The following is a 24,199-nucleotide window of genomic DNA, read 5'->3' on the forward strand; positions in this document are numbered from 1 at the left end:
GCACACTTACGGCTTTCATTACATGTGGTTGGGGAGGGGAGCTCTTGTCGCTGCTCTTATCTACAATGCACAGGGAGTTCTTGCCTGGAACAGAACCATACCACCAAGCTAAACGATATGCTAAATATAGAGGATAACCGAGGGTAACCCCTGTCACCAATTTGAAGTGTTCCACAAGTGGACAGGGGAGGTTTCTATGGACAGTCCCTTGACTCATTATGACAGGATGAGACTACACATGCACTTAGGACTTTCTAAGTCAACCCATTTCAAATAAAATCTGGTTTAGATTAGTGACCCAATAATGCAAACCCAACAGTCATGAAAAAGCAAAGACCAAAGAGACACTGCTGTTGAGTTTCATGTTTATTAAGACCATTAAAATCACATGACCAGGGTAACTTCTCCACTAGACACCACAGTTTGTCCAATGGAGACTGTCTTGACATCAGCATCTCTTCCTGGAAAAGAAGTGGCAGAATTGTGAGGGGCATTTAAAAACCAATTTCTCATGGTTCCTGAAGTCAGTTTACAGCAAGCACTCACTTTTCCTAGCGCAGCTTTGCTCACAGGAGCCAGAAGAGGGATGGCACACCGCTGTACTACAGTGGATGAAGATCTAGCAGAGAGGGAAAAGGGTCAAGCCACTATAAAAAAAGACTAATATCAAGGGTTCAGGCAAGGCTGTGGAGCTTACGGTTTCCTGCAGAGGAGCCAGTGATGCTGGATCCACAAATGTGAACATCTTCACAACAAAGCGCTTGTAGTGGGTTGGGAACTGAAGACCAGAAAAGCCAGCCACCGGAACCAGTGTGGTCAGGTAACGGTCATCCCGGTAAGGGCATCTGAAAGGCAAAGGGGCAGTCAGAAAGGCCTTACAGCACACTAGATGGATGAAGACCAGCCTTACTCACCCATCGACCAGAAGGTCCCACTGGGGTAGACTGAGTGGACTGGGGGTTGATGTTGCCCAGCAACGTCCCAGCATCAGGACAATGTTGGGGTCAGTCCTCTCCAACACGCGCACCTCAACAAACACAGGCTCCCGCAGGACTTTTGTGATCGGATAATCAGCATCACTGTAGTAGGACGTGTACGCCTCATCCCCTGAGGAAGAACACAGCGTTTAAACAGAAACTGCTGCAACCTGGAGTTGTAGAAAATCATCCATACTTGGACAGACACTTGCCTTCTGCACAGCCTTTGGTGACACATTGACCATTTGCCAGTCTAAGCTCCACCCTGAGGGGTCCAGAAGCAGCTACTGGTGGAGGTGCAGGAACAGTGTTGACCTCCACAACCAGAGCTTCCACAGAAGTACCAGAGTACCTACACTGGAAGAGAAGCCTGGACAACAAACAGAGAGCTTGTAGCATTTGTAAAGGATTAACATGCATGCTAGACAATAAGTCACCTACTCAAAATGGCTGTCCCTTGTGATGGAACCAAGTGGTCCGACACCCACTTCATACGAGGAGGTCATTCTGTTTTCATACACCACATATCCACTGTCCTCCTGCAAATAGTAACTGTTGGCATCCAGTCCATTCTAAGCAGAACAGAAGCACATGCAGCTACTCACCATCATGCTCGTGCCACATGCAGTGACAGGGAACTGGTATATAGCAAAGGAAGGTGTGGATCCCACAGGACTGCAAGGTGGGTCGTTTCCACCCAGGAGACGGACTGAATCCAGGCTCAATCGAGGCAGTGTGACATCTCTAGCCACCACTACCACAAACTGACCATCTCTTATACACTGGACAGTCACTGGAACAAAGAGAGCAGGTTATTGCTGAAGAGGAGTTTAACATGAACCCCTTTACATTGACTCAACACTCTTACCTGCCTTCCCATAGTAACACCGCTGTCCGTTAAAGCAGCAGTTGAGCGCTCCACAGTCCGCACCACTGATACCATCTGGGCCACATTGGATCTGCTCATAATCAGCTACAGCACATTTGTCAAGGGGCTCTGCCTGCACCACTGGCTGCTTAGACTGAACCTGCTGTTGAATCTGTTGACTAGCTTGTTGTTGAACCTACTGAGGAGACTGTTGACTAGCTTGTTTCTGAACCTGCTGATTAGCTTGTGTCTGAACCCACTGAGAAGATTGTTGACTAGCTTGTTTTTGAACCTGCTGATTAGCTTGTGTCTGAACCCTCTGAGGAGACTGCTGACTAGCTTGTTTCTGAACCTGCTGATTAGCTTGTTGTTGAACCCACTGAGGAAACTGTTGACCAACTTCCTTCTGAAGCCGCTGGTCAGTTTGCTGTAACATCAGCGCTTGCGGATTCTGGGGCAGATTACTCCACTGTGGAACAGCATGACAGAAAGCACAAAACCACACACAAAGTGCCAGAGACTGCACTGCACACCAGCTTCCTGCCATTGTTCAACAGCTAGTCACACTGTTGAGATGCTGCCCTTTGGTCATTTTGTATTCTACAGATTTTGGCTAATTAACGATAATCCCTCCCCTCTCCATTAACAGTCACGATTCTCCAGACTTGCCCAAATGGGAGCTTATGCTACCAGAAGATTCTCATTGGTTCTCAAAATTATACACGTGTGATAGTTCTTGATTCCAATTGGCCAGATTTGTCATCTTGAAGACAAGTAAAAAGGTTCATGCACAGGTTTGCTACTAGAGCTTGCCCAAAATACTTTGGGTAGATGTTTGGTGCATTCTGCTTTGCTTGTAGACATGCTGAAATATTAACTAGCATTATATACCTTTTTTAAAACAGAGAAATCTAAATATCGAAAGAGCAAGTAAAATCAAATATTTCTGATATAATATTATCATTAAATTATGTGAGGTAATACAGCCCAAATACTCAGAAAAAAAATGGCAGAAACAGACTTCAAACAATCAGACACCTAAAAGTTATTTATAAAGCAATTTAAGAGTATGTGAGATAAAATAAAGTTAATAATCCATTAACTTTGCATAATCCATTATGCGAATCACGAATAATCCATTCATTCGCATAATCCATTATGCAAATCACGAATATGACTTCCATACCGGATCGGTTGGGTCCCGGGTTAACAACGACCGCCATCAGTGCTGTTGACCTACAGGGCACTGGTGGAAATTGGGCTACTGTTAGTCAAACAAGGAGAGGAGGAAAGCGTGTCAGTAGGCAGAAAGAGAAGAGGAAAGGCAAGAGTTTAGGACTGAAAGTAGGGACTTTGAATGTTGGTACAATGACAGGAAAAGGCAGAGAGCTAGTAGATATGATGCAGAGGAGGAAAGTTGACATTCTGTGTGTCCAGGAGACCAGGTGGAAAGGGAGCAAGGCTAGAAGAATTGGAGCAGGGTTTAAACTGTTTTATAATGGTATGGACAGGAAGAAAAATGGAGTTGGAGTGATCCTGAAGGAGGAGTTTGTGAAGAATGTTCTGGAGGTAAAGAGAGTGTCAGATAGGTTGAGGAGTCTGAAGCTGGATATTGAAGGTGTGATGTTGAATTTTGTTAGTGCCTATGCTCCACAAGTAGGTTGTAAGCAAGATGAGAAAGACAGATTCTGGAGCGAGTTGGAGGAAGTGATGCAGACTGTTCCCAGAGGTGAGAGAGTAGTGATAGGGGCAGATTTGAATGGACATGTTGGGGAAGGGAATAGTGGAGATGAGGAAGTGATGGGCAGGTTTGGTCTTCAAGAAAGGAACCCAGAAGGACAGAGGTTGGTAGACTTTGCTAAAAGTATGGAGATGGCTGTGGTGAACACGTACTTTCAAAAGAGGCAGGAACACAGGGTGACATATAAGAGTGTTGGCAGGAGCACACAAGTGGACTATATCTTATGTAGACGCTGCAATTTAATGGAAATTAGCGATTGTAGTGGAAAGTAGTGGTAGGTGAGAGTGTAGCTAGACAACATAGGATGGTGGTAAGATGACTCTGGTGGTGAGGAAGATGAAGAGAGTAAAAGCAGAGCAGAAGACAAAGTGGTGGAAGTTGGAAAAGGAAAAGTCATGTGTGGTTTTCAGGGAGGAGTTGAGGCAAGCTTTAGGTGGTCAGGAGGGGCTTCCGGATGACTGGACTACTACAGCCAAAGTGATCAGGGAGACGGGTAGGAAGGTGCTAGGTGTGTCATCTGGAAGGAGGAAAGAACACAAGGAGACTTGGTGGTGGAATGAGGAAGTGTATCGGTTGGCGAGGCAGGGGGATAGAGATGGAAAGGATGTGCAGCAGGTTAGAGTGATTTAAGATAGAGATGGAAATGTTTTGACAGGTGACAGGAGGGTGAGGGAAAGATGGAAGGAGTACTTTGAAGAACTGATGAATGAGGAAAATGACAGGGAGAGAAGAGTTGTAGAGGCAAATATTGTTGAACAGGAAGTAGAAAGTATTAGCAAGGGTGAAGTTAGGAGAGCTTTGAAGAGGATGAAGAGAGGAAAGGCAGTTGGCCCTGATGACATACCAGTGGAGGTATGGAAGTGTCTAGGAGAAATGGCAGTAGAGTTTTTAACTAGGTTGTTCAACAAGGTCTTAGAGAGTGAGAGGATGCCTGAGGAATGGAGGAGAAGTGTTTTGGTGCCGATTTTTAAGAACAAGGGAGATGTGCAGAGTTGTGGAAACTATAGAGGTATTAAGCTGATGAGCCATACAATGAAGTTGTGGGAAAGAGTAGTGGAAGCAAGGCTAAGGGGAGAAGTGGACATTGGCTTTGAGAAGTAGTGAGAAGTGGCTTCTCCTATCACTGCTATGGTGATGACACTCAACTCTACTTCTCATTTCAACCATATGATCCTACAGTCAGTGTTCGTATCGCTGCCTGTCTGACAGACATTTCTGACTGAACTCAATCTTGCAAAGACAGAATTACTTGTCTCAACCAACCCAGCACTTCAAAATTTCTCCATTCAGCTTGGTTCATCAACCATAACTCCATCCAGGACAGCCAGGAACCTTGGAGTTGTGATTGATGGCCATTTAAAATCTCACTGACCACATTACTGCAACAGCCCGGTCCTGCAGATTTGCCTTATACAACAGTAGAAAGATTATACCCTTCCTATCAGAACAGGCTACACAACTCCTGGTCCAAGCTCTAGTTCTCTCCAGACTAGACTATTGTAATGCTCTTCTAGCTGGCCTTCCAGAATGCACTATCAAACCCTTGCAACTAATCTAGAATGCAGCAGCGAGAGTTGTCTTTAACGAGCCGAAGAGAGCGCATGTTTGATATTAGCAGCACACTTACGGCTTTCATTACATGTGGTTGGGGAGGGGAGCTCTTGTCGCTGCTCTTATCTACAATGCACAGGGAGTTCTTGCCTGGAACAGAACCATACCACCAAGCTAAACGATATGCTAAATATAGAGGATAACCGAGGGTAACCCCTGTCACCAATTTGAAGTGTTCCACAAGTGGACAGGGGAGGTTTCTATGGACAGTCCCTTGACTCATTATGACAGGATGAGACTACACATGCACTTAGGACTTTCTAAGTCAACCCATTTCAAATAAAATCTGGTTTAGATTAGTGACCCAATAATGCAAACCCAACAGTCATGAAAAAGCAAAGACCAAAGAGACACTGCTGTTGAGTTTCATGTTTATTAAGACCATTAAAATCACATGACCAGGGTAACTTCTCCACTAGACACCACAGTTTGTCCAATGGAGACTGTCTTGACATCAGCATCTCTTCCTGGAAAAGAAGTGGCAGAATTGTGAGGGGCATTTAAAAACCAATTTCTCATGGTTCCTGAAGTCAGTTTACAGCAAGCACTCACTTTTCCTAGCGCAGCTTTGCTCACAGGAGCCAGAAGAGGGATGGCACACCGCTGTACTACAGTGGATGAAGATCTAGCAGAGAGGGAAAAGGGTCAAGCCACTATAAAAAAAGACTAATATCAAGGGTTCAGGCAAGGCTGTGGAGCTTACGGTTTCCTGCAGAGGAGCCAGTGATGCTGGATCCACAAATGTGAACATCTTCACAACAAAGCGCTTGTAGTGGGTTGGGAACTGAAGACCAGAAAAGCCAGCCACCGGAACCAGTGTGGTCAGGTAACGGTCATCCCGGTAAGGGCATCTGAAAGGCAAAGGGGCAGTCAGAAAGGCCTTACAGCACACTAGATGGATGAAGACCAGCCTTACTCACCCATCGACCAGAAGGTCCCACTGGGGTAGACTGAGTGGACTGGGGGTTGATGTTGCCCAGCAACGTCCCAGCATCAGGACAATGTTGGGGTCAGTCCTCTCCAACACGCGCACCTCAACAAACACAGGCTCCCGCAGGACTTTTGTGATCGGATAATCAGCATCACTGTAGTAGGACGTGTACGCCTCATCCCCTGAGGAAGAACACAGCGTTTAAACAGAAACTGCTGCAACCTGGAGTTGTAGAAAATCATCCATACTTGGACAGACACTTGCCTTCTGCACAGCCTTTGGTGACACATTGACCATTTGCCAGTCTAAGCTCCACCCTGAGGGGTCCAGAAGCAGCTACTGGTGGAGGTGCAGGAACAGTGTTGACCTCCACAACCAGAGCTTCCACAGAAGTACCAGAGTACCTACACTGGAAGAGAAGCCTGGACAACAAACAGAGAGCTTGTAGCATTTGTAAAGGATTAACATGCATGCTAGACAATAAGTCACCTACTCAAAATGGCTGTCCCTTGTGATGGAACCAAGTGGTCCGACACCCACTTCATACGAGGAGGTCATTCTGTTTTCATACACCACATATCCACTGTCCTCCTGCAAATAGTAACTGTTGGCATCCAGTCCATTCTAAGCAGAACAGAAGCACATGCAGCTACTCACCATCATGCTCGTGCCACATGCAGTGACAGGGAACTGGTATATAGCAAAGGAAGGTGTGGATCCCACAGGACTGCAAGGTGGGTCGTTTCCACCCAGGAGACGGACTGAATCCAGGCTCAATCGAGGCAGTGTGACATCTCTAGCCACCACTACCACAAACTGACCATCTCTTATACACTGGACAGTCACTGGAACAAAGAGAGCAGGTTATTGCTGAAGAGGAGTTTAACATGAACCCCTTTACATTGACTCAACACTCTTACCTGCCTTCCCATAGTAACACCGCTGTCCGTTAAAGCAGCAGTTGAGCGCTCCACAGTCCGCACCACTGATACCATCTGGGCCACATTGGATCTGCTCATAATCAGCTACAGCACATTTGTCAAGGGGCTCTGCCTGCACCACTGGCTGCTTAGACTGAACCTGCTGTTGAATCTGTTGACTAGCTTGTTGTTGAACCCACTGAGGAGACTGTTGACTAGCTTGTTTCTGAACCTGCTGATTAGCTTGTGTCTGAACCCACTGAGAAGATTGTTGACTAGCTTGTTTTTGAACCTGCTGATTAGCTTGTGTCTGAACCCACTGAGGAGACTGTTGACTAGCTTGTTTTTGAACCTGCTGATTAGCTTGTGTCTGAACCCTCTGAGGAGACTGCTGACTAGCTTGTTTCTGAACCTGCTGATTAGCTTGTTGTTGAACCCACTGAGGAAACTGTTGACCAACTTCCTTCTGAAGCCGCTGGTCAGTTTGCTGTAACATCAGCGCTTGCGGATTCTGGGGCAGATTACTCCACTGTGGAACAGCATGACAGAAAGCACAAAACCACACACAAAGTGCCAGAGACTGCACTGCACACCAGCTTCCTGCCATTGTTCAACAGCTAGTCACACTGTTGAGATGCTGCCCTTTGGTCATTTTGTATTCTACAGATTTTGGCTAATTAACGATAATCCCTCCCCTCTCCATTAACAGTCACGATTCTCCAGACTTGCCCAAATGGGAGCTTATGCTACCAGAAGATTCTCATTGGTTCTCAAAATTATACACGTGTGATAGTTCTTGATTCCAATTGGCCAGATTTGTCATCTTGAAGACAAGTAAAAAGGTTCATGCACAGGTTTGCTACTAGAGCTTGCCCAAAATACTTTGGGTAGATGTTTGGTGCATTCTGCTTTGCTTGTAGACATGCTGAAATATTAACTAGCATTATATACCTTTTTTAAAACAGAGAAATCTAAATATCGAAAGAGCAAGTAAAATCAAATATTTCTGATATAATATTATCATTAAATTATGTGAGGTAATACAGCCCAAATACTCAGAAAAAAAATGGCAGAAACAGACTTCAAACAATCAGACACCTAAAAGTTATTTATAAAGCAATTTAAGAGTATGTGAGATAAAATAAAGTTAATAATCCATTAACTTTGCATAATCCATTATGCGAATCACGAATAATCCATTCATTCGCATAATCCATTATGCGAATCACGAATATGACTTCCATACCGGATCGGTTGGGTCCCGGGTTAACAACGACCGCCATCAGTGCTGTTGACCTACAGGGCACTGGTGGAAATTGGGCTACTGTTAGTCAAACAAGGAGAGGAGGAAAGCGTGTCAGTAGGCAGAAAGAGAAGAGGAAAGGCAAGAGTTTAGGACTGAAAGTAGGGACTTTGAATGTTGGTACAATGACAGGAAAAGGCAGAGAGCTAGTAGATATGATGCAGAGGAGGAAAGTTGACATTCTGTGTGTCCAGGAGACCAGGTGGAAAGGGAGCAAGGCTAGAAGAATTGGAGCAGGGTTTAAACTGTTTTATAATGGTATGGACAGGAAGAAAAATGGAGTTGGAGTGATCCTGAAGGAGGAGTTTGTGAAGAATGTTCTGGAGGTAAAGAGAGTGTCAGATAGGTTGAGGAGTCTGAAGCTGGATATTGAAGGTGTGATGTTGAATTTTGTTAGTGCCTATGCTCCACAAGTAGGTTGTAAGCAAGATGAGAAAGACAGATTCTGGAGCGAGTTGGAGGAAGTGATGCAGACTGTTCCCAGAGGTGAGAGAGTAGTGATAGGGGCAGATTTGAATGGACATGTTGGGGAAGGGAATAGTGGAGATGAGGAAGTGATGGGCAGGTTTGGTCTTCAAGAAAGGAACCCAGAAGGACAGAGGTTGGTAGACTTTGCTAAAAGTATGGAGATGGCTGTGGTGAACACGTACTTTCAAAAGAGGCAGGAACACAGGGTGACATATAAGAGTGTTGGCAGGAGCACACAAGTGGACTATATCTTATGTAGACGCTGCAATTTAATGGAAATTAGCGATTGTAGTGGAAAGTAGTGGTAGGTGAGAGTGTAGCTAGACAACATAGGATGGTGGTAAGATGACTCTGGTGGTGAGGAAGATGAAGAGAGTAAAAGCAGAGCAGAAGACAAAGTGGTGGAAGTTGGAAAAGGAAAAGTCATGTGTGGTTTTCAGGGAGGAGTTGAGGCAAGCTTTAGGTGGTCAGGAGGGGCTTCCGGATGACTGGACTACTACAGCCAAAGTGATCAGGGAGACGGGTAGGAAGGTGCTAGGTGTGTCATCTGGAAGGAGGAAAGAACACAAGGAGACTTGGTGGTGGAATGAGGAAGTGTATCGGTTGGCGAGGCAGGGGGATAGAGATGGAAAGGATGTGCAGCAGGTTAGAGTGATTTAAGATAGAGATGGAAATGTTTTGACAGGTGACAGGAGGGTGAGGGAAAGATGGAAGGAGTACTTTGAAGAACTGATGAATGAGGAAAATGACAGGGAGAGAAGAGTTGTAGAGGCAAATATTGTTGAACAGGAAGTAGAAAGTATTAGCAAGGGTGAAGTTAGGAGAGCTTTGAAGAGGATGAAGAGAGGAAAGGCAGTTGGCCCTGATGACATACCAGTGGAGGTATGGAAGTGTCTAGGAGAAATGGCAGTAGAGTTTTTAACTAGGTTGTTCAACAAGGTCTTAGAGAGTGAGAGGATGCCTGAGGAATGGAGGAGAAGTGTTTTGGTGCCGATTTTTAAGAACAAGGGAGATGTGCAGAGTTGTGGAAACTATAGAGGTATTAAGCTGATGAGCCATACAATGAAGTTGTGGGAAAGAGTAGTGGAAGCAAGGCTAAGGGGAGAAGTGGACATTGGCTTTGAGAAGTAGTGAGAAGTGGCTTCTCCTATCACTGCTATGGTGATGACACTCAACTCTACTTCTCATTTCAACCATATGATCCTACAGTCAGTGTTCGTATCGCTGCCTGTCTGACAGACATTTCTGACTGAACTCAATCTTGCAAAGACAGAATTACTTGTCTCAACCAACCCAGCACTTCAAAATTTCTCCATTCAGCTTGGTTCATCAACCATAACTCCATCCAGGACAGCCAGGAACCTTGGAGTTGTGATTGATGGCCATTTAAAATCTCACTGACCACATTACTGCAACAGCCCGGTCCTGCAGATTTGCCTTATACAACAGTAGAAAGATTATACCCTTCCTATCAGAACAGGCTACACAACTCCTGGTCCAAGCTCTAGTTCTCTCCAGACTAGACTATTGTAATGCTCTTCTAGCTGGCCTTCCAGAATGCACTATCAAACCCTTGCAACTAATCTAGAATGCAGCAGCGAGAGTTGTCTTTAACGAGCCGAAGAGAGCGCATGTTTGATATTAGCAGCACACTTACGGCTTTCATTACATGTGGTTGGGGAGGGGAGCTCTTGTCGCTGCTCTTATCTACAATGCACAGGGAGTTCTTGCCTGGAACAGAACCATACCACCAAGCTAAACGATATGCTAAATATAGAGGATAACCGAGGGTAACCCCTGTCACCAATTTGAAGTGTTCCACAAGTGGACAGGGGAGGTTTCTATGGACAGTCCCTTGACTCATTATGACAGGATGAGACTACACATGCACTTAGGACTTTCTAAGTCAACCCATTTCAAATAAAATCTGGTTTAGATTAGTGACCCAATAATGCAAACCCAACAGTCATGAAAAAGCAAAGACCAAAGAGACACTGCTGTTGAGTTTCATGTTTATTAAGACCATTAAAATCACATGACCAGGGTAACTTCTCCACTAGACACCACAGTTTGTCCAATGGAGACTGTCTTGACATCAGCATCTCTTCCTGGAAAAGAAGTGGCAGAATTGTGAGGGGCATTTAAAAACCAATTTCTCATGGTTCCTGAAGTCAGTTTACAGCAAGCACTCACTTTTCCTAGCGCAGCTTTGCTCACAGGAGCCAGAAGAGGGATGGCACACCGCTGTACTACAGTGGATGAAGATCTAGCAGAGAGGGAAAAGGGTCAAGCCACTATAAAAAAAGACTAATATCAAGGGTTCAGGCAAGGCTGTGGAGCTTACGGTTTCCTGCAGAGGAGCCAGTGATGCTGGATCCACAAATGTGAACATCTTCACAACAAAGCGCTTGTAGTGGGTTGGGAACTGAAGACCAGAAAAGCCAGCCACCGGAACCAGTGTGGTCAGGTAACGGTCATCCCGGTAAGGGCATCTGAAAGGCAAAGGGGCAGTCAGAAAGGCCTTACAGCACACTAGATGGATGAAGACCAGCCTTACTCACCCATCGACCAGAAGGTCCCACTGGGGTAGACTGAGTGGACTGGGGGTTGATGTTGCCCAGCAACGTCCCAGCATCAGGACAATGTTGGGGTCAGTCCTCTCCAACACGCGCACCTCAACAAACACAGGCTCCCGCAGGACTTTTGTGATCGGATAATCAGCATCACTGTAGTAGGACGTGTACGCCTCATCCCCTGAGGAAGAACACAGCGTTTAAACAGAAACTGCTGCAACCTGGAGTTGTAGAAAATCATCCATACTTGGACAGACACTTGCCTTCTGCACAGCCTTTGGTGACACATTGACCATTTGCCAGTCTAAGCTCCACCCTGAGGGGTCCAGAAGCAGCTACTGGTGGAGGTGCAGGAACAGTGTTGACCTCCACAACCAGAGCTTCCACAGAAGTACCAGAGTACCTACACTGGAAGAGAAGCCTGGACAACAAACAGAGAGCTTGTAGCATTTGTAAAGGATTAACATGCATGCTAGACAATAAGTCACCTACTCAAAATGGCTGTCCCTTGTGATGGAACCAAGTGGTCCGACACCCACTTCATACGAGGAGGTCATTCTGTTTTCATACACCACATATCCACTGTCCTCCTGCAAATAGTAACTGTTGGCATCCAGTCCATTCTAAACAGAACAGAAGCACATGCAGCTACTCACCATCATGCTCGTGCCACATGCAGTGACAGGGAACTGGTATATAGCAAAGGAAGGTGTGGATCCCACAGGACTGCAAGGTGGGTCGTTTCCACCCAGGAGACGGACTGAATCCAGGCTCAATCGAGGCAGTGTGACATCTCTAGCCACCACTACCACAAACTGACCATCTCTTATACACTGGACAGTCACTGGAACAAAGAGAGCAGGTTATTGCTGAAGAGGAGTTTAACATGAACCCCTTTACATTGACTCAACACTCTTACCTGCCTTCCCATAGTAACACCGCTGTCCGTTAAAGCAGCAGTTGAGCGCTCCACAGTCCGCACCACTGATACCATCTGGGCCACATTGGATCTGCTCATAATCAGCTACAGCACATTTGTCAAGGGGCTCTGCCTGCACCACTGGCTGCTTAGACTGAACCTGCTGTTGAATCTGTTGACTAGCTGGTTGTTGAACCCACTGAGGAGACTGTTGACTAGCTTGTTTCTGAACCTGCTGATTAGCTTGTGTCTGAACCCACTGAGAAGATTGTTGACTAGCTTGTTTTTGAACCTGCTGATTAGCTTGTGTCTGAACCCACTGAGGAGACTGTTGACTAGCTTGTTTTTGAACCTGCTGATTAGCTTGTGTCTGAACCCTCTGAGGAGACTGCTGACTAGCTTGTTTCCGAACCTGCTGATTAGCTTGTTGTTGAACCCACTGAGGAAACTGTTGACCAACTTCCTTCTGAAGCCGCTGGTCAGTTTGCTGTAACATCAGCACTTGCGGATTCTGGGGCAGATTACTCCACTGTGGAACAGCATGACAGAAAGCACAAAACCACACACAAAGTGCCAGAGACTGCACTGCACACCAGCTTCCTGCCATTGTTCAACAGCTAGTCACACTGTTGAGATGCTGCCCTTTGGTCATTTTGTATTCTACAGATTTTGGCTAATTAACGATAATCCCTCCCCTCTCCATTAACAGTCACGATTCTCCAGACTTGCCCAAATGGGAGCTTATGCTACCAGAAGATTCTCATTGGTTCTCAAAATTATACACGTGTGATAGTTCTTGATTCCAATTGGCCAGATTTGTCATCTTGAAGACAAGTAAAAAGGTTCATGCACAGGTTTGCTACTAGAGCTTGCCCAAAATACTTTGGGTAGATGTTTGGTGCATTCTGCTTTGCTTGTAGACATGCTGAAATATTAACTAGCATTATATACCTTTTTTAAAACAGAGAAATCTAAATATCGAAAGAGCAAGTAAAATCAAATATTTCTGATATAATATTATCATTAAATTATGTGAGGTAATACAGCCCAAATACTCAGAAAAAAAATGGCAGAAACAGACTTCAAACAATCAGACACCTAAAAGTTATTTATAAAGCAATTTAAGAGTATGTGAGATAAAATAAAGTTAATAATCCATTAACTTTGCATAATCCATTATGCGAATCACGAATAATCCATTCATTCGCATAATCCATTATGCAAATCACGAATATGACTTCCATACCGGATCGGTTGGGTCCCGGGTTAACAACGACCGCCATCAGTGCTGTTGACCTACAGGGCACTGGTGGAAATTGGGCTACTGTTAGTCAAACAAGGAGAGGAGGAAAGCGTGTCAGTAGGCAGAAAGAGAAGAGGAAAGGCAAGAGTTTAGGACTGAAAGTAGGGACTTTGAATGTTGGTACAATGACAGGAAAAGGCAGAGAGCTAGTAGATATGATGCAGAGGAGGAAAGTTGACATTCTGTGTGTCCAGGAGACCAGGTGGAAAGGGAGCAAGGCTAGAAGAATTGGAGCAGGGTTTAAACTGTTTTATAATGGTATGGACAGGAAGAAAAATGGAGTTGGAGTGATCCTGAAGGAGGAGTTTGTGAAGAATGTTCTGGAGGTAAAGAGAGTGTCAGATAGGTTGAGGAGTCTGAAGCTGGATATTGAAGGTGTGATGTTGAATTTTGTTAGTGCCTATGCTCCACAAGTAGGTTGTAAGCAAGATGAGAAAGACAGATTCTGGAGCGAGTTGGAGGAAGTGATGCAGACTGTTCCCAGAGGTGAGAGAGTAGTGATAGGGGCAGATTTGAATGGACATGTTGGGGAAGGGAATAGTGGAGATGAGGAAGTGATGGGCAGGTTTGGTCTTCAAGAAAGGAACCCAGAAGGACAGAGGTTGGTAGACTTTGCTAAAAGTATGGAGATGGCTGTGGTGAACACGTACTTTCAAAAGAGGCAGGAACACAGGGTGACATATAAGAGTGTTGGCAGGAGCACACAAGTGGACTATATCTTATGTAGACGCTGCAATTTAATGGAAATTAGCGATTGTAGTGGAAAGTAGTGGTAGGTGAGAGTGTAGCTAGACAACATAGGATGGTGGTAAGATGACTCTGGTGGTGAGGAAGATGAAGAGAGTAAAAGCAGAGCAGAAGACAAAGTGGTGGAAGTTGGAAAAGGAAAAGTCATGTGTGGTTTTCAGGGAGGAGTTGAGGCAAGCTTTAGGTGGTCAGGAGGGGCTTCCGGATGACTGGACTACTACAGCCAAAGTGATCAGGGAGACGGGTAGGAAGGTGCTAGGTGTGTCATCTGGAAGGAGGAAAGAACACAAGGAGACTTGGTGGTGGAATGAGGAAGTGTATCGGTTGGCGAGGCAGGGGGATAGAGATGGAAAGGATGTGCAGCAGGTTAGAGTGATTTAAGATAGAGATGGAAATGTTTTGACAGGTGACAGGAGGGTGAGGGAAAGATGGAAGGAGTACTTTGAAGAACTGATGAATGAGGAAAATGACAGGGAGAGAAGAGTTGTAGAGGCAAATATTGTTGAACAGGAAGTAGAAAGTATTAGCAAGGGTGAAGTTAGGAGAGCTTTGAAGAGGATGAAGAGAGGAAAGGCAGTTGGCCCTGATGACATACCAGTGGAGGTATGGAAGTGTCTAGGAGAAATGGCAGTAGAGTTTTTAACTAGGTTGTTCAACAAGGTCTTAGAGAGTGAGAGGATGCCTGAGGAATGGAGGAGAAGTGTTTTGGTGCCGATTTTTAAGAACAAGGGAGATGTGCAGAGTTGTGGAAACTATAGAGGTATTAAGCTGATGAGCCATACAATGAAGTTGTGGGAAAGAGTAGTGGAAGCAAGGCTAAGGGGAGAAGTGGACATTGGCTTTGAGAAGTAGTGAGAAGTGGCTTCTCCTATCACTGCTATGGTGATGACACTCAACTCTACTTCTCATTTCAACCATATGATCCTACAGTCAGTGTTCGTATCGCTGCCTGTCTGACAGACATTTCTGACTGAACTCAATCTTGCAAAGACAGAATTACTTGTCTCAACCAACCCAGCACTTCAAAATTTCTCCATTCAGCTTGGTTCATCAACCATAACTCCATCCAGGACAGCCAGGAACCTTGGAGTTGTGATTGATGGCCATTTAAAATCTCACTGACCACATTACTGCAACAGCCCGGTCCTGCAGATTTGCCTTATACAACAGTAGAAAGATTATACCCTTCCTATCAGAACAGGCTACACAACTCCTGGTCCAAGCTCTAGTTCTCTCCAGACTAGACTATTGTAATGCTCTTCTAGCTGGCCTTCCAGAATGCACTATCAAACCCTTGCAACTAATCTAGAATGCAGCAGCGAGAGTTGTCTTTAACGAGCCGAAGAGAGCGCATGTTTGATATTAGCAGCACACTTACGGCTTTCATTACATGTGGTTGGGGAGGGGAGCTCTTGTCGCTGCTCTTATCTACAATGCACAGGGAGTTCTTGCCTGGAACAGAACCATACCACCAAGCTAAACGATATGCTAAATATAGAGGATAACCGAGGGTAACCCCTGTCACCAATTTGAAGTGTTCCACAAGTGGACAGGGGAGGTTTCTATGGACAGTCCCTTGACTCATTATGACAGGATGAGACTACACATGCACTTAGGACTTTCTAAGTCAACCCATTTCAAATAAAATCTGGTTTAGATTAGTGACCCAATAATGCAAACCCAACAGTCATGAAAAAGCAAAGACCAAAGAGACACTGCTGTTGAGTTTCATGTTTATTAAGACCATTAAAATCACATGACCAGGGTAACTTCTCCACTAGACACCACAGTTTGTCCAATGGAGACTGTCTTGACATCAGCATCTCTTCCTGGAAAAGAAGTGGCAGAATTGTGAGGGGCATTTAAAAACCAATTTCTCATGGTTCCTGAAGTCAGTTTACAGCAAGCACTCACTTTTCCTAGCGCAGCTTTGCTCACAGGAGCCAGAAGAGGGATGGCACACCGCTGTACTACAGTGGATGAAGATCTAGCAGAGAGGGAAAAGGGTCAAGCCACTATAAAAAAAGACTAATATCAAGGGTTCAGGCAAGGCTGTGGAGCTTACGGTTTCCTGCAGAGGAGCCAGTGATGCTGGATCCACAAATGTGAACATCTTCACAACAAAGCGCTTGTAGTGGGTTGGGAACTGAAGACCAGAAAAGCCAGCCACCGGAACCAGTGTGGTCAGGTAACGGTCATCCCGGTAAGGGCATCTGAAAGGCAAAGGGGCAGTCAGAAAGGCCTTACAGCACACTAGATGGATGAAGACCAGCCTTACTCACCCATCGACCAGAAGGTCCCACTGGGGTAGACTGAGTGGACTGGGGGTTGATGTTGCCCAGCAACGTCCCAGCATCAGGACAATGTTGGGGTCAGTCCTCTCCAACACGCGCACCTCAACAAACACAGGCTCCCGCAGGACTTTTGTGATCGGATAATCAGCATCACTGTAGTAGGACGTGTACGCCTCATCCCCTGAGGAAGAACACAGCGTTTAAACAGAAACTGCTGCAACCTGGAGTTGTAGAAAATCATCCATACTTGGACAGACACTTGCCTTCTGCACAGCCTTTGGTGACACATTGACCATTTGCCAGTCTAAGCTCCACCCTGAGGGGTCCAGAAGCAGCTACTGGTGGAGGTGCAGGAACAGTGTTGACCTCCACAACCAGAGCTTCCACAGAAGTACCAGAGTACCTACACTGGAAGAGAAGCCTGGACAACAAACAGAGAGCTTGTAGCATTTGTAAAGGATTAACATGCATGCTAGACAATAAGTCACCTACTCAAAATGGCTGTCCCTTGTGATGGAACCAAGTGGTCCGACACCCACTTCATACGAGGAGGTCATTCTGTTTTCATACACCACATATCCACTGTCCTCCTGCAAATAGTAACTGTTGGCATCCAGTCCATTCTAAGCAGAACAGAAGCACATGCAGCTACTCACCATCATGCTCGTGCCACATGCAGTGACAGGGAACTGGTATATAGCAAAGGAAGGTGTGGATCCCACAGGACTGCAAGGTGGGTCGTTTCCACCCAGGAGACGGACTGAATCCAGGCTCAATCGAGGCAGTGTGACATCTCTAGCCACCACTACCACAAACTGACCATCTCTTATACACTGGACAGTCACTGGAACAAAGAGAGCAGGTTATTGCTGAAGAGGAGTTTAACATGAACCCCTTTACATTGACTCAACACTCTTACCTGCCTTCCCATAGTAACACCGCTGTCCGTTAAAGCAGCAGTTGAGCGCTCCACAGTCCGCACCACTGATACCATCTGGGCCACATTGGATCTGCTCATAATCAGCTACAGCACATTTGTCAAGGGGCTCTGCCTGCACCACTGGCTGCTTAGACTGAACCTGCTGTTGAATCTGTTGACTAGCTTGTTGTTGAACCTACTGAGGAGACTGTTGACTAGCTTGTTTCTGAACCTGCTGATTAGCTTGTGTCTGAACCCACTGAGAAGATTGTTGACTAGCTTGTTTTTGAACCTGCTGATTAGCTTGTGTCTGAACCCACTGAGGAGACTGTTGACTAGCTTGTTTTTGAACCTGCTGATTAGCTTGTGTCTGAACCCTCTGAGGAGACTGCTGACTAGCTTGTTTCTGAACCTGCTGATTAGCTTGTTGTTGAACCCACTGAGGAAACTGTTGACCAACTTCCTTCTGAAGCCGCTGGTCAGTTTGCTGTAACATCAGCGCTTGCGGATTCTGGGGCAGATTACTCCACTGTGGAACAGCATGACAGAAAGCACAAAACCACACACAAAGTGCCAGAGACTGCACTGCACACCAGCTTCCTGCCATTGTTCAACAGCTAGTCACACTGTTGAGATGCTGCCCTTTGGTCATTTTGTATTCTACAGATTTTGGCTAATTAACGATAATCCCTCCCCTCTCCATTAACAGTCACGATTCTCCAGACTTGCCCAAATGGGAGCTTATGCTACCAGAAGATTCTCATTGGTTCTCAAAATTATACACGTGTGATAGTTCTTGATTCCAATTGGCCAGATTTGTCATCTTGAAGACAAGTAAAAAGGTTCATGCACAGGTTTGCTACTAGAGCTTGCCCAAAATACTTTGGGTAGATGTTTGGTGCATTCTGCTTTGCTTGTAGACATGCTGAAATATTAACTAGCATTATATACCTTTTTTAAAACAGAGAAATCTAAATATCGAAAGAGCAAGTAAAATCAAATATTTCTGATATAATATTATCATTAAATTATGTGAGGTAATACAGCCCAAATACTCAGAAAAAAAATGGCAGAAACAGACTTCAAACAATCAGACACCTAAAAGTTATTTATAAAGCAATTTAAGAGTATGTGAGATAAAATAAAGTTAATAATCCATTAACTTTGCATAATCCATTATGCGAATCACGAATAATCCATTCATTCGCATAATCCATTATGCAAATCACGAATATGACTTCCATACCGGATCGGTTGGGTCCCGGGTTAACAACGACCGCCATCAGTGCTGTTGACCTACAGGGCACTGGTGGAAATTGGGCTACTGTTAGTCAAACAAGGAGAGGAGGAAAGCGTGTCAGTAGGCAGAAAGAGAAGAGGAAAGGCAAGAGTTTAGGACTGAAAGTAGGGACTTTGAATGTTGGTACAATGACAGGAAAAGGCAGAGAGCTAGTAGATATGATGCAGAGGAGGAAAGTTGACATTCTGTGTGTCCAGGAGACCAGGTGGAAAGGGAGCAAGGCTAGAAGAATTGGAGCAGGGTTTAAACTGTTTTATAATGGTATGGACAGGAAGAAAAATGGAGTTGGAGTGATCCTGAAGGAGGAGTTTGTGAAGAATGTTCTGGAGGTAAAGAGAGTGTCAGATAGGTTGAGGAGTCTGAAGCTGGATATTGAAGGTGTGATGTTGAATTTTGTTAGTGCCTATGCTCCACAAGTAGGTTGTAAGCAAGATGAGAAAGACAGATTCTGGAGCGAGTTGGAGGAAGTGATGCAGACTGTTCCCAGAGGTGAGAGAGTAGTGATAGGGGCAGATTTGAATGGACATGTTGGGGAAGGGAATAGTGGAGATGAGGAAGTGATGGGCAGGTTTGGTCTTCAAGAAAGGAACCCAGAAGGACAGAGGTTGGTAGACTTTGCTAAAAGTATGGAGATGGCTGTGGTGAACACGTACTTTCAAAAGAGGCAGGAACACAGGGTGACATATAAGAGTGTTGGCAGGAGCACACAAGTGGACTATATCTTATGTAGACGCTGCAATTTAATGGAAATTAGCGATTGTAGTGGAAAGTAGTGGTAGGTGAGAGTGTAGCTAGACAACATAGGATGGTGGTAAGATGACTCTGGTGGTGAGGAAGATGAAGAGAGTAAAAGCAGAGCAGAAGACAAAGTGGTGGAAGTTGGAAAAGGAAAAGTCATGTGTGGTTTTCAGGGAGGAGTTGAGGCAAGCTTTAGGTGGTCAGGAGGGGCTTCCGGATGACTGGACTACTACAGCCAAAGTGATCAGGGAGACGGGTAGGAAGGTGCTAGGTGTGTCATCTGGAAGGAGGAAAGAACACAAGGAGACTTGGTGGTGGAATGAGGAAGTGTATCGGTTGGCGAGGCAGGGGGATAGAGATGGAAAGGATGTGCAGCAGGTTAGAGTGATTTAAGATAGAGATGGAAATGTTTTGACAGGTGACAGGAGGGTGAGGGAAAGATGGAAGGAGTACTTTGAAGAACTGATGAATGAGGAAAATGACAGGGAGAGAAGAGTTGTAGAGGCAAATATTGTTGAACAGGAAGTAGAAAGTATTAGCAAGGGTGAAGTTAGGAGAGCTTTGAAGAGGATGAAGAGAGGAAAGGCAGTTGGCCCTGATGACATACCAGTGGAGGTATGGAAGTGTCTAGGAGAAATGGCAGTAGAGTTTTTAACTAGGTTGTTCAACAAGGTCTTAGAGAGTGAGAGGATGCCTGAGGAATGGAGGAGAAGTGTTTTGGTGCCGATTTTTAAGAACAAGGGAGATGTGCAGAGTTGTGGAAACTATAGAGGTATTAAGCTGATGAGCCATACAATGAAGTTGTGGGAAAGAGTAGTGGAAGCAAGGCTAAGGGGAGAAGTGGACATTGGCTTTGAGAAGTAGTGAGAAGTGGCTTCTCCTATCACTGCTATGGTGATGACACTCAACTCTACTTCTCATTTCAACCATATGATCCTACAGTCAGTGTTCGTATCGCTGCCTGTCTGACAGACATTTCTGACTGAACTCAATCTTGCAAAGACAGAATTACTTGTCTCAACCAACCCAGCACTTCAAAATTTCTCCATTCAGCTTGGTTCATCAACCATAACTCCATCCAGGACAGCCAGGAACCTTGGAGTTGTGATTGATGGCCATTTAAAATCTCACTGACCACATTACTGCAACAGCCCGGTCCTGCAGATTTGCCTTATACAACAGTAGAAAGATTATACCCTTCCTATCAGAACAGGCTACACAACTCCTGGTCCAAGCTCTAGTTCTCTCCAGACTAGACTATTGTAATGCTCTTCTAGCTGGCCTTCCAGAATGCACTATCAAACCCTTGCAACTAATCTAGAATGCAGCAGCGAGAGTTGTCTTTAACGAGCCGAAGAGAGCGCATGTTTGATATTAGCAGCACACTTACGGCTTTCATTACATGTGGTTGGGGAGGGGAGCTCTTGTCGCTGCTCTTATCTACAATGCACAGGGAGTTCTTGCCTGGAACAGAACCATACCACCAAGCTAAACGATATGCTAAATATAGAGGATAACCGAGGGTAACCCCTGTCACCAATTTGAAGTGTTCCACAAGTGGACAGGGGAGGTTTCTATGGACAGTCCCTTGACTCATTATGACAGGATGAGACTACACATGCACTTAGGACTTTCTAAGTCAACCCATTTCAAATAAAATCTGGTTTAGATTAGTGACCCAATAATGCAAACCCAACAGTCATGAAAAAGCAAAGACCAAAGAGACACTGCTGTTGAGTTTCATGTTTATTAAGACCATTAAAATCACATGACCAGGGTAACTTCTCCACTAGACACCACAGTTTGTCCAATGGAGACTGTCTTGACATCAGCATCTCTTCCTGGAAAAGAAGTGGCAGAATTGTGAGGGGCATTTAAAAACCAATTTCTCATGGTTCCTGAAGTCAGTTTACAGCAAGCACTCACTTTTCCTAGCGCAGCTTTGCTCACAGGAGCCAGAAGAGGGATGGCACACCGCTGTACTACAGTGGATGAAGATCTAGCAGAGAGGGAAAAGGGTCAAGCCACTATAAAAAAAGACTAATATCAAGGGTTCAGGCAAGGCTGTGGAGCTTACGGTTTCCTGCAGAGGAGCCAGTGATGCTGGATCCACAAATGTGAACATCTTCACAACAAAGCGCTTGTAGTGGGTTGGGAACTGAAGACCAGAAAAGCCAGCCACCGGAACCAGTGTGGTCAGGTAACGGTCATCCCGGTAAGGGCATCTGAAAGGCAAAGGGGCAGTCAGAAAGGCCTTACAGCACACTAGATGGATGAAGACCAGCCTTACTCACCCATCGACCAGAAGGTCCCACTGGGGTAGACTGAGTGGACTGGGGGTTGATGTTGCCCAGCAACGTCCCAGCATCAGGACAATGTTGGGGTCAGTCCTCTCCAACACGCGCACCTCAACAAACACAGGCTCCCGCAGGACTTTTGTGATCGGATAATCAGCATCACTGTAGTAGGACGTGTACGCCTCATCCCCTGAGGAAGAACACAGCGTTTAAACAGAAACTGCTGCAACCTGGAGTTGTAGAAAATCATCCATACTTGGACAGACACTTGCCTTCTGCACAGCCTTTGGTGACACATTGACCATTTGCCAGTCTAAGCTCCACCCTGAGGGGTCCAGAAGCAGCTACTGGTGGAGGTGCAGGAACAGTGTTGACCTCCACAACCAGAGCTTCCACAGAAGTACCAGAGTACCTACACTGGAAGAGAAGCCTGGACAACAAACAGAGAGCTTGTAGCATTTGTAAAGGATTAACATGCATGCTAGACAATAAGTCACCTACTCAAAATGGCTGTCCCTTGTGATGGAACCAAGTGGTCCGACACCCACTTCATACGAGGAGGTCATTCTGTTTTCATACACCAAATATCCACTGTCCTCCTGCAAATAGTAACTGTTGGCATCCAGTCCATTCTAAGCAGAACAGAAGCACATGCAGCTACTCACCATCATGCTCGTGCCACATGCAGTGACAGGGAACTGGTATATAGCAAAGGAAGGTGTGGATCCCACAGGACTGCAAGGTGGGTCGTTTCCACCCAGGAGACGGACTGAATCCAGGCTCAATCGAGGCAGTGTGACATCTCTAGCCACCACTACCACAAACTGACCATCTCTTATACACTGGACAGTCACTGGAACAAAGAGAGCAGGTTATTGCTGAAGAGGAGTTTAACATGAACCCCTTTACATTGACTCAACACTCTTACCTGCCTTCCCATAGTAACACCGCTGTCCGTTAAAGCAGCAGTTGAGCGCTCCACAGTCCGCACCACTGATACCATCTGGGCCACATTGGATCTGCTCATAATCAGCTACAGCACATTTGTCAAGGGGCTCTGCCTGCACCACTGGCTGCTTAGACTGAACCTGCTGTTGAATCTGTTGACTAGCTTGTTGTTGAACCCACTGAGGAGACTGTTGACTAGCTTGTTTCTGAACCTGCTGATTAGCTTGTGTCTGAACCCACTGAGAAGATTGTTGACTAGCTTGTTTTTGAACCTGCTGATTAGCTTGTGTCTGAACCCACTGAGGAGACTGTTGACTAGCTTGTTTTTGAACCTGCTGATTAGCTTGTGTCTGAACCCTCTGAGGAGACTGCTGACTAGCTTGTTTCTGAACCTGCTGATTAGCTTGTTGTTGAACCCACTGAGGAAACTGTTGACCAACTTCCTTCTGAAGCCGCTGGTCAGTTTGCTGTAACATCAGCGCTTGCGGATTCTGGGGCAGATTACTCCACTGTGGAACAGCATGACAGAAAGCACAAAACCACACACAAAGTGCCAGAGACTGCACTGCACACCAGCTTCCTGCCATTGTTCAACAGCTAGTCACACTGTTGAGATGCTGCCCTTTGGTCATTTTGTATTCTACAGATTTTGGCTAATTAACGATAATCCCTCCCCTCTCCATTAACAGTCACGATTCTCCAGACTTGCCCAAATGGGAGCTTATGCTACCAGAAGATTCTCATTGGTTCTCAAAATTATACACGTGTGATAGTTCTTGATTCCAATTGGCCAGATTTGTCATCTTGAAGACAAGTAAAAAGGTTCATGCACAGGTTTGCTACTAGAGCTTGCCCAAAATACTTTGGGTAGATGTTTGGTGCATTCTGCTTTGCTTGTAGACATGCTGAAATATTAACTAGCATTATATACCTTTTTTAAAACAGAGAAATCTAAATATCGAAAGAGCAAGTAAAATCAAATATTTCTGATATAATATTATCATTAAATTATGTGAGGTAATACAGCCCAAATACTCAGAAAAAAAATGGCAGAAACAGACTTCAAACAATCAGACACCTAAAAGTTATTTATAAAGCAATTTAAGAGTATGTGAGATAAAATAAAGTTAATAATCCATTAACTTTGCATAATCCATTATGCGAATCACGAATAATCCATTCATTCGCATAATCCATTATGCGAATCACGAATATGACTTCCATACCGGATCGGTTGGGTCCCGGGTTAACAACGACCGCCATCAGTGCTGTTGACCTACAGGGCACTGGTGGAAATTGGGCTACTGTTAGTCAAACAAGGAGAGGAGGAAAGCGTGTCAGT

The 24,199-nt window shown here is 45.3% G+C and overlaps 2 protein-coding genes across 2 annotated transcripts; both read right to left on the reverse strand.

Moving 5' to 3' along the window:
- Positions 1-384: 384 nt before the first annotated feature.
- Positions 385-2,437, reverse strand: LOC137089821 (zona pellucida sperm-binding protein 4-like). Its single transcript, XM_067453394.1, has 10 exons — positions 2,411-2,437; positions 2,138-2,314; positions 1,846-2,041; positions 1,583-1,770; positions 1,419-1,516; positions 1,190-1,347; positions 915-1,107; positions 698-845; positions 547-619; positions 385-461 (listed from the first exon to the last, which is right to left on the reverse strand). The coding sequence occupies exons 1-10, from the start codon at positions 2,435-2,437 to the stop codon at positions 385-387; spliced, it is 1,335 nt and encodes a 444-aa protein (XP_067309495.1).
- Positions 2,438-16,113: 13,676 nt separating this feature from the next.
- LOC137089822 (zona pellucida sperm-binding protein 4-like) lies at positions 16,114-18,226 on the reverse strand. The gene is made up of 10 exons (XM_067453396.1): positions 18,200-18,226; positions 17,867-18,103; positions 17,575-17,770; positions 17,312-17,499; positions 17,148-17,245; positions 16,919-17,076; positions 16,644-16,836; positions 16,427-16,574; positions 16,276-16,348; positions 16,114-16,190 (listed from the first exon to the last, which is right to left on the reverse strand). Exons 1-10 carry the CDS (start codon positions 18,224-18,226, stop codon positions 16,114-16,116), a joined length of 1,395 nt encoding a protein of 464 aa, XP_067309497.1.
- Positions 18,227-24,199: the final 5,973 nt, after the last annotated feature.

Source organism: Pseudorasbora parva, chromosome 9 (assembly GCF_024679245.1).
Source record: "Pseudorasbora parva isolate DD20220531a chromosome 9, ASM2467924v1, whole genome shotgun sequence".
In the NCBI taxonomy this organism is placed as follows: Eukaryota; Metazoa; Chordata; class Actinopteri; order Cypriniformes; family Gobionidae; genus Pseudorasbora; species Pseudorasbora parva.

Excerpts from the sequence above, each read along its gene's own strand:
- LOC137089821 (XM_067453394.1), bottom strand. The coding sequence starts at position 2,437 with ATGACCAAAGGGCAGCATCTCAACAGT. Across the intron at positions 1,517-1,582 it reads CATGTGGCACGAGCATGATG|GAGGACAGTGGATATGTGGT; the intron begins GTGAGTAGCTGC and ends TACTATTTGCAG. Across the intron at positions 462-546 it reads GCAAAGCTGCGCTAGGAAAA|GAAGAGATGCTGATGTCAAG; the intron begins GTGAGTGCTTGC and ends CTTCTTTTCCAG.
- LOC137089822 (XM_067453396.1), bottom strand. The coding sequence starts at position 18,226 with ATGACCAAAGGGCAGCATCTCAACAGT. Across the intron at positions 17,771-17,866 it reads AGACACAAGCTAATCAGCAG|GTTCAACAACAAGCTAGTCA; the intron begins GTTCAAAAACAA and ends TCTCCTCAGTAG. Across the intron at positions 16,191-16,275 it reads GCAAAGCTGCGCTAGGAAAA|GAAGAGATGCTGATGTCAAG; the intron begins GTGAGTGCTTGC and ends CTTCTTTTCCAG.